Source organism: Diadema antillarum, unplaced genomic scaffold (genome assembly GCF_040938485.1).
Source record: "Diadema antillarum isolate AM-2024a unplaced genomic scaffold, OU_Dant_1.0 seq00002457_RagTag, whole genome shotgun sequence".
Classification (NCBI taxonomy): domain Eukaryota; kingdom Metazoa; phylum Echinodermata; class Echinoidea; order Diadematoida; family Diadematidae; genus Diadema; species Diadema antillarum.
Window position 1 is genome coordinate 26852 of NW_027273064.1, and position 10432 is coordinate 37283.

The 10432-nt window shown below is 38.4% G+C and overlaps 1 protein-coding gene across 1 annotated transcript in view; it reads right to left on the reverse strand.

The window, feature by feature from the left end:
* LOC139714824 (target of rapamycin complex 2 subunit MAPKAP1-like) overlaps positions 1-4883 on the reverse strand; it is a gene marked incomplete at its 3' end in the record, with an annotated part of 29877 nt that extends 24994 nt beyond the window's left edge. The window contains exons 1-2 of the mRNA XM_071626481.1: positions 4846-4883; positions 2201-2505 (exon numbers count right to left, since the gene is read on the reverse strand). Of these exons, the coding sequence (XP_071482582.1) occupies positions 2201-2390 (190 nt within the window). The remainder of the gene's footprint in view (positions 1-2200; positions 2506-4845) is intronic.
* Positions 4884-10432: the final 5549 nt, after the last annotated feature.

Here is a 10432-nt window from a genome sequence, read left to right on the forward strand (position 1 = left end):
CGTGCGGTGTCTCGTATCACTCTAAAGACAAAAAAAAAAAAATGGCTTGCCCTATTAACATAAGGTAACTCCAGGGCAACATCTGAGATATCTCCAAAAAAAAAAAAGGTGACAACTTATTCACATGGAAGTCACGGGGATGTCACCATGACATCACCACGACGTCCTCGGCGGTTGCAGTGACTTTACAAGGATGTCTTCTCAGTTGCAGAGATGTCTCAACAACGTCTCCACATCTCGCCGGTAGGTCGTCTTTGGTCACTGCAAGACATTGCAAGACATTGTGGAGACATCTCCCCAGCAGCCAAAAAAGTACTATCTGCGACATGGCTGCAACTGATGGAGACATTGCAGAGACATCTCTAGCACCTAAGACATCTCCAGGACCAGCCAGAGACTGGAAAAAGTCTCTGAAAAAAATGTAACTTCTTTTGATTCTCGTTGACTTCCAGGAGATACAGCTAGTCTCCAGGAGACATTGCGGAGATGTCTCCGCAACCAGTGGAGACTTGAGTTGCCACCAGTTTGCCAACAGTTTGCCACCTGGTCTCCATGAGGATGAGGTACCCAGTTTAGTCATAGACTTTGTGTGTAGGTAAGGCATGGAAAAAGACAAACTTTACCTCAACAAGCCTCATCTTCGACTGTTCCGATAATCATGGATATGAGGGTCACTGAATAGCAGCATTGAGATTCAGCGTATTTGTGCATGCATAAAGGTCAAAACAAAACAGTTGGTCATTTGAAGTGGTGATGTATTCATGTCTGGCTGTGGAAAAATTGCATCAGCACAGGATCACTCTTCTCAAGAATGTGCCAGCATGGAAGAATATGTTCACCCCCCTAAAAAAAAAATGAAAGTCAACAACACCACATGCAATACCCTCCTTGTTTGGAAACGCTGTTCAAAGGATATAACATCACGATAATATTCACATTATGTGACTAATGGAATGACTCTTGACATTTCTAAAGCTCGAACCCACTTATAGAATTAAAAGCACACACAAAATACAAAATACAGGCTTTCACATCTTGATTTTTTTTTTCTTGAATAATTCATAGCAGGACTAAAGTGACCCATGCCATTTGGCAAAGTGTTCTAAAAAAATGGACGAAGACAACTCAGATTGGCTATCTTGCACATCCAAAGCGGCACATGTGCTTGTCATCACTTATTTCAGTTTATTTCAGTGAGTTTGCTCCTCTTATCAGTTTGGGCGTGAAAGATGGAAGCAGTGTGGTTTGCATCCTCCTCTCACATCTTCTGACGATTTTCCCAACTTCCCGAAAATTAGACCCAGCATGCAGCCATAGCCCCCTCACACATAGTCAAAGTTGTACCCCCCTTCGGAGTTTCTCACAGCAATGTGTTATGCATGTTCTCCCAAAAAATACTTCTGGATCATATAAATGCCAAATATTTCTATCCCTGTGCTGCCCTCACACCATTTGACAAGCTAAACGTGACCTTTTGCACGCCTGGTTTATGACACTACTAAACTTAAGGATTTCCACTAGAAGCCTCCCCCTCCCCCCTTCAAAAATTACACCTTCATTTTAGAACAAAGGCATGTGCATGCACACAAAGTCCTTGTGTCAAATTAACTATGGATTCTAGGTCCAGCTGAAGCCGACTCATTCCTCTGTTGATACTCTCGAGGTATCCTATCTCTCTGTAGACAAGTGGCATGACATGAATCAGAACTCTAATGCGTTAATGTGCAACTACAGCCCAACCTCAATCATCCGGCCATCTCTTATCCGGATTTGTCTTATCATCCAGACATGTTCACACAGTGAACATGACAACAACAAAAAAGTGATTTAAAACCCAATCAAAACACCTACAAAACACACACTATTTACCTATAGTATTCCCAACACAAGCACTTTTTACTTTTTTTTTTAAATCAAAATGTTTCAAATTCCATAAAAAAGTGGACTATAATCTTGAGTTGGCTAGCAAAGATTACAACACTATTGCAGTGTAAAGCTACCTACCTACATTATGTACCTACCACTGGGTCAGGATTACACATACACACACATTATTTCTCCCATATCCGGCCACAGCACTTATCCAGATGGGCGCCGCTCCCGACATGGCCGGATAAGAGAGGTCAGACTGTACAACAAGAACTGGAGTCCCAGCAAATGTGCTCAATTTTGTACGCAAGAAAGAGAGACCGATGAATACCTTGATCGTTGTCGAAGCTGTCAAACGGCACCTTGGCCAGCTTCCGCTTCTCCTCCAGCTCTTTCTTCTTCTGCGGCCAGTCGATGTCCTCGTTCATGATCGCCATCTCGCACATTCCCGTGTCGTCGCTGGTGATGAAGGCGTGCCGGATGTGGGCGATGATGAACGCAGGATCGTCGAGGAGCGCCATCGTCGATTGCCAGTCGATCTGTGCTCTAGTGTTGTGATATCACACTCTCTTGAGGTGGAGTCCCCCTTGCTCTTGAAGTAATAGTCTTGAACTTGTCAGGGTGTATGATGGCAACCTAGGGTGGCATACAATGCATGACAGCAAAGATAGACACTGTTTATGAATAAAGCAAACTCCCTTTAATACAATGTATTGCTTGAATGAAGCTGCATGTATGGACAGCTCAACTCTATTTTTGAGCTGTGTTTTGTATTAGACACAGCAAGCAACTCTGTCAACTCTGCAATTCCTTACTATTGAAAAAAGAATAGGAGAGGATTCTATGTGCTATCCATTTTGATTGAATTTTAATAGCTAATACACATTTTTTTAAATCTTAATCCCTTTACCAAGTCAGATTCATCTGCACTAGAAATCATGTTTTTGACAGAGTACAACCAAACTATCAACAACAAAAAAACACCTTTACACTTTGTATAGTAGATGAGAAGCATGGTTAACGAGTTGTAAGTCATAAAGTGTAATGATGCAAGATGAAAAAGCATGTCTTGTGTTTGTTGTGATCATATAGGAATCAGAGGTCAGAAATCCCTAGCACCTCTTGCTATGTAACGCAAGCTGCCCATAATTCGACCACAGCGCCGTCCAAAATTTGACCACCTGCTACATGTAGAAAAAAACCTACTGTAAAAGTGGAAATTTTTCCACATTTTGCACTGCCAGAAACTAGTGCGAAAATAAAAGCACACAAATATTTTCGCTTGCCATACGTTCCACTAGTTGATGTCTTGATTCTGCGGAATTAAAAACACATGAAACTCTTCTTACCCGGTCGAGCGCGAAAAATTAGTCACGCAAAAATATCCACTTTTAAAGTACAGTATATGCTTTTGCGCACGGTCGAACCTTTGCACGGGAGGTCAAACCTTGGTGTGTGTGGGTGCAGATACATACACCTACATTGTATTTGGTTTATCCCTGTGCAACACACCCCATGCAACTTGGTCGAGCCTGTCACTTGCCTCAACCAGCACAACCAATAGATTTTAATAAATATGACCAAGTGTGTCTTGGGTGGTCCCGTTCAATATGCTAAAAGTGCACTGTACTTTTATCATAATGTTGACTTCTTCGTTGACGCTTTATATCACAGAATTTCAGAAAATCCATCGCTATGATACTGGACCAGAATTCGACCTCTACCAGCTAGAAAGAGACCAGGCGTTAGATGTTCGTTCAATGTCAATGCATGTACAAGGTCACGGGCAGCTGAAAATGTGCCATAGCATACAATGTACCTTGTTGTTGCAAGGTTGTTTATCAAGGATGTTGCAGTGCCCATTGGTTCAAGTCAAATTATGACAAGTTGGCACTCGCATTAAAGTTAAACCCCTGCACATTTACAGCTGTAGTCATTGCATCAGCACGCACAGAGATTTTGTTTTTCTTTTGCATTTTTGTCGGTACCATCACACTCGGAATTTGCAATAAGCGAAAAAACTCGCCACAGAATTGCATATTTCTTGACTTTAGTTTAGAGGTTAATGCCTTTTCAGCAACCCTGATTCTCAATAATGGACTTATGCCCCACGAGCATTGGAAACATGGCACCAATTTCACATTTTTGAGGGCAAAATTTGGGATTTTTGATGGATTTTTGGAGGTGATCAAGGGACTTTCCTGGGCTGTGGTGAACGACAATGGGTCAAAGCCAGTGTGTGAAATGATGTGATTTGTGCGTGTTGTGACAACAGAATTTGCTGGCTTGTGATGCATGTAGTGACAAGCAGTCAGATTCTTGCAGGTGGTCAGATTTTGGATGGCTTAGCGTCAATATTGTTAGTGTACATTAATACAAGACCTTTGTTCAACTCTCTTAGATGTCACTGACACTGTCAGACTGTGTGTGGATGTGAGATGATTGAGCTGGTCTGCAACCAAGAACGAAAGAGCAATAATGGCATAATGCCAATATCTAAACTCTACGACGCTACATTATTTCTATTATTTAACTAAGCTAACAACTGACGTGACTAGTCAAGTAAGTGGTAATAGCATAGACCTAGTGAAATGTTGCCCCTTCATGTCTAACATAAGTATGTTAAAAAGGCAGGCTGCATGCAGGTACATGGACAGCTACTAGTGAATTACTACCGAGTATCATGTACAATACAGCGACCGACGGACGAAGCGCCCGCCGGGTGGCCGGGTACTGCACTGGCATAGAACGAGATAGGCAGTAGACACTACGTACGACTCTACGAGACCTAATCGCCGGTTTTCGATAGTGGAATGTAATATTCATTTCCCTGCTTGTTTCTGGCTTTTGAGTCATTAGAAATTTGCATTCATGTTTCTTTTCAATCGCTACCAAGGCGAATTTGTTCCTGCACACTGATTACAGAGTTATATCGAAATAAGATTAGTCGTTAAGTGATAATTTACGATCATTTACCTCGAGATCAAGCGACCGGCTTAGCACAGGAAGCTGCCATGTTGTTTACGACGATTGAGTGACCTTTCACCCATAAGACCTGTCGCATTATCATAAAAGGTATCGTAAGTACGTGTATAAGCACATCGTATTGGCTAAAAATCAAGTCTGAAGTAAAAGTTTTTGTTCATTGTACTTGAAAAGGTAATTATGCATATCTGTATATTCGATTGTTTCACCATCTTTGGCAGAGAATGGGACATTGAAGCCTCTTACAGAAATCCATCTTCATTTCGCGATGCTGTGAATGAACTCCCCCATAAGGAATATGAATTCGACTGTGTGGGTGGAGTTTTAAAGGTCGGGATACAAGGTGGGCGGGGCTTGTACAGACTGGCTACTAACTGGACAGCACCATAAAGTACTTATACGCCTCCTTTGAAAAACGCATACTAGTACTGTTTCAGTAGTATATACAATAATTGTACGGACATTTTTCAAACTCCAGACTTGTTTTTGAGAAAGCCAAGTACGAAGGGAAAAAAAAAAGATGCTCCCAATGATTATTGTTTTTTCATTGTTACTTATGCGCTTTGGCAACTCCTTGTATTGCTGCCACCTAAATAACCACAGTACGACCACCGCTACTACTTCTACAATACTGCAACTGTATCCCTTGATAACATAGCTATAGATATCTATTATGGATTGAGCGACTCTAGATACATGTATCTTGTGAAATATCAGTCATGTCCAGATTCAGATTTTTTATTTCGTTCGTTCATGACAACTTTTGTCTTTTACACTTAGCACTTAAAAAAAAAAAACACTTTTTTCCCATCAGATCTTTTTGGTTTTTGGTTTTTATGTTCGTTTCTGCGTGTGTGTTTTTCTTTCGGCGTTAGTGCTCTATTTTTTCTTAGATCCAAAGCACAACATGACCTAAGGCAAAGCTACTGATAGTACATTTAACATAAAACTTACTAAAGCAGGATTGTTATATGTAAAACGCGTTTTTGTTTTCTAATCATAGAAAAAAATCACTATGTGTAATTCATTCTATTACTTCACTTACATAAAACAACTAAATTGTGATTGTAAAAGAATATTGATTTAATAACAATCATAATTATTATTGCTTTATATTTCTTTCTTTTTTTTTCTTAGAGAGAGAGAGAGAGAGAGACGCCTGGGCCCCTAACTACCGAATAAACTGTAATATTAACTTGTGACATATCGACAACACAGATTTATCCTGGAAAAGAAATGTCATTCCTTGTTGATTTCTTCAAACAAAGTAAAATAATGAAGTATAAGAAAGTAACAAAATCGAAGTATATAGCCCATGATGATAATAATAATAATAATAATAATGATAATGATAATAAAAATAATAACAACAACAATAATTGGGTCTTTGAAAGGCATAATACCTTAAGATAGTCTCTTTGCGTGTTCAAAATGGATCCAAAAGTCATACAAACATTTCAGTATTGATACTGTATATTACAAACATGATCAAATATATTATCAAAAAGATTCATAGAAATCTGTAATACATCTAATATTGGGGGATTGTTCCATACTGATGGTTAAACTTTTCCAAAAGCCCTATCACCAAATGTCTTGGATTGAACACTTGTTTTAGAGAGGAGATTCTCTGACTTAGAACGTATATACGACCGGAACGATATGGCTTAATGAGTTCACTGAGATATAGTATAGGGGCCTTTCAATGGAAACATTTTGAATACAAGTAATGCGAGCCCTTATCGGCAACCAGTGAAGACTACGAAGGATAGTAATTATGAGATAAAATTTCCTTGTGATCATGACACAGGCTATTGGTCAAAATCACGAGTGCAAATTCAATAAAGTGGTCACGTTACCGCTTCCAAAGTCTACCAATGACCTGTACACAAAATCTTTTGCAAATTTGATGTGTTAATTACTTCAAAACAAGAAAAAAAAGGGGGAAATCCTTCACGGTGACACGACATTTGCCCCTGCGACAATCGCTTCGGTCTTATTTTTCTACAAGGACGTATAGGGTTACATGTAGGGTTAGGGTTGTGAGTTTGATGTAGGCCCTAAGGATTGGGATTAGGATTAGGGTTATGTTTGTGGATAGAATTTATTTTTGGCTTACTACTTGGCGTGTAGATATTCATAGGAGCAATATTGTCGCACTCTAAGCAAGTGCCATGGTAACATCCTTCATATCAAATTATTTGTGCGCTATACATTATAGCAATAACTTCGCAATTATGATGTCGAAAGGGAGGGGATCGTTGATTCTAATGATTAACTAAAAAACATCATTTTAATGATAATCATTGTGTATACAAATTATCGAAAACTACATCGTCGCTGCATTTCGGTACTTATATGGGACCGACGTTCCTGATGAGTGCATGTAGATCATGTCATTCTTGTATTGAACCTGATTTTTTAGACACTTCTACCGTTCTCAAATTCTGCTCTGCTTTTATACTCTGTGCATTAAATTAAGTCAAATCAAACATATACTACTTTATATTTCTTACAATTTGATAAATCAGCATAATTTGTCCAATGTGTATTTTATATTTGTATTTTGCTTCACCGTTTTAGGGAATAGAAATGAATAATAATTGAGTTGTATTAAGAATGAATTAAACTGAAGTTAAATATTGCGGCATTGCAATTTACCATGCAAACATTCCTGTCCTCATCCCCAGTTCTCTGTTAAATATGGCTTCTTTCTTTTAACAATGACACTTAACATTTAGATGTGGAAACAGAGGCATGATTACGAATATGTCTTAATAATTCTCCTCAGGATTCTTCATTTTGAAGTCTACTGTACATAAGTTTGTACAAAACCATTGTTATATAAGTATAGTAATTTTATCCTCATCAAAATTACTTAAACTCTATCAACTGCGCAATGTCGCTCTTTAGCAGATTCGGGGTCTCATTCTAATTTCCTTGGATATTCTCTCAGCTTTTATTTTTGTTTTTGTTATCATTCTATAATTATGTATTCACACAATCTTGTGTACATCATCCTCGAACAAATAAAGAATCGAGTACGTATCTCAATTTAAAAAAAAAAAGAAGGTCTCATTAACATTTTTTTTTATCATTCTAGATATAGGCCCGATTCACACAATCTGGGGCGCTGCGGTGTAGTGGATAAGGCTCCCGACTCCAATCGGAGGACCCGAGTTCGATTTCCGCCCAGTGCTTTGTACGTCCGTGGGCAAGGTGTTGGTTTTTTTTTTTACCTACCACGTCCCTCTCAACCCAGGTGTATAAATGGGTACCTATCAACGCCAGGGTAATGATAATGGCAGGGCCCTCTGGTGGAGCAGGGGTGACACTGAAGAGGCTACCCTGGGTAAAGAAGATCTTATCATCATTTTTTTTTCTTAACTTGAAACTAAATTTATACAACACAGGATTTTCTCCATCACCATGACATCATAGTCATCTCAGAGAGGAGACCGTTATCGATATTAAAAAAAAGCAATTCGCTTGACTTGGATAACGGCCGCTATAGGCATTATGGTTCGATACAGTTCTCCATTATTTTTAGATGACGGAACAAGACACTGCTAAAAAAGAAAGAAAAAAAGAACAACGTGACCTTCCGAGTATTTTCAATATCAAAGATCGAGAAGAAAGAAAAGTTCGGAAGAAAAGTTCGTATCGTAGGGTGGTTTTGTGTCCATTCCCTCCGTGAAGGAAGGGGTTGCTAGCACGGTGTTTTGATGAATGAAAATGGTCTTTGTTTATTGCGATGAATACCGATGATTTGCTGACGAGGTGTTGGTTTCCGAGAGCTGGGGTGTCAAGACTGTAGTCGGGAAAGTACTCTCACTCAACTTCACACGTACCTATTCTATTACCAAAGCACATCCACCCCACCCCATCCCACACACGTATGATTATACGTCATTTTATACGTGTGTATATCTATTCACATTAAACGGATACAAAAAAAGTGAGCCTTATTACTTGTCATATACTATACAAATGCAATTCTCTTTTAAAATACAATATTCCATCAAAAACTAAGTACACATCAGTAATTACAACTGAAAATAAAAACAACCGTAATGTGTAATGCAATCAACTATAGACCTACTACAAAGCATGATCTCCAATTTCCCCTCTTGCGAAAAGACTGCTAACGATATTATATTAATCATCCGCGTACCGTCGCTATACCAATGTTTCAGGAATATAACAGACTCAAAAAGCATGCGATCCCCAGCCTCATTGTCATGCGAGTAACTTGGCCGGAAGCACTTTTCGCGCCATAAAGGGTGCCCCGCCACCCTTTTGTTTGTTGTTCTTCTCTGTTTCAGTAATTCTATTGTCTTCCTTTATTGTTGTTGTATTTTTCTTGGGACAGAGGAACACGTCGCTCTCCCATTTGGTCACCCAGAACACTGTCCCCTTGATTTATCTAGCTGTGAAGATATGTCGCGGATTTCCCCGGTGTGCTATCCGCACAATCCTGGAGGGTTCATTGCAGGCAAATCATCATGTAATATTGAGCAGCGCATTATCCCAAAGACAGATGCACGGTTTGTGGGGCAGCGACGGCCGAGTCGTGCACGAATTGCGCGTCGAGACGTCAGGTGCATGCAGTGCTTTGGAAAAGTTACAAAAATAAAACAGAAATCGATGCCTGTGATGGTAAGGGCAGAAATGAACTCGTAAAATTGATGGATATACTGGATCCTTATGAAGTCTTAATTTCCGCCTGATCTTAATGCCTCTATGACTTTATTGTTAAAACGTTCATTGACTATACTGTTGTAAAGATTGTTCGAAAAGAGCAGAGACTTGCCGTATGAGTTTCTAAGTAGGTTTCCTAGCTGATGATCACGGTATACTTTATTCGGTGAACGTTACACACAGACATTACACAAAACGTAAAAAAAATAAGCCAGAAAGATGAGCGTGTTCCGGAGGGAACTTTGAAGACAAACTTATAATAATAACAGTAATAATAATAATGATTATAACAATAATATTATTGCGTTAAACAAATACATACTACTGAACGTTTTCGACGTGCACTCTTCGGAGTAGAACCGCACGTATGAACCGCACGTGCGGTTCTACTCCGAAGAGTGCACGTCGAAAACGTTCAGTAGTATGTATTTTTTTAACGCAATTTTGAAGTTTTGTACCACCAAGCATCTCTTTGAATAATATTATTAATAATAATGATGATTATAACAACAATAATAATATTATTATAAATAATAATAATGATTATAACAATAATAATATTATTATTATACATAATAATAATAATAATAATAACAATTAATATTATCATTATTATTATTATTATTATTGTTATTAATCTTATTATTGTTATTCATTATTATTATTATGATCATCATCATCATTATTATCATTATTATTATTATCACTATCATTATCATTATTATTATCATTATCATTATTATTATTATTATTATTATTATTATTATTATTATTATCATTATTATTATTATAATGATCCCGTTCGCATCATTTTATTACCAATGTGATACCTCGTCTTTTCACTGCATGCTATATCAATAAATGTAGGTCTACATCC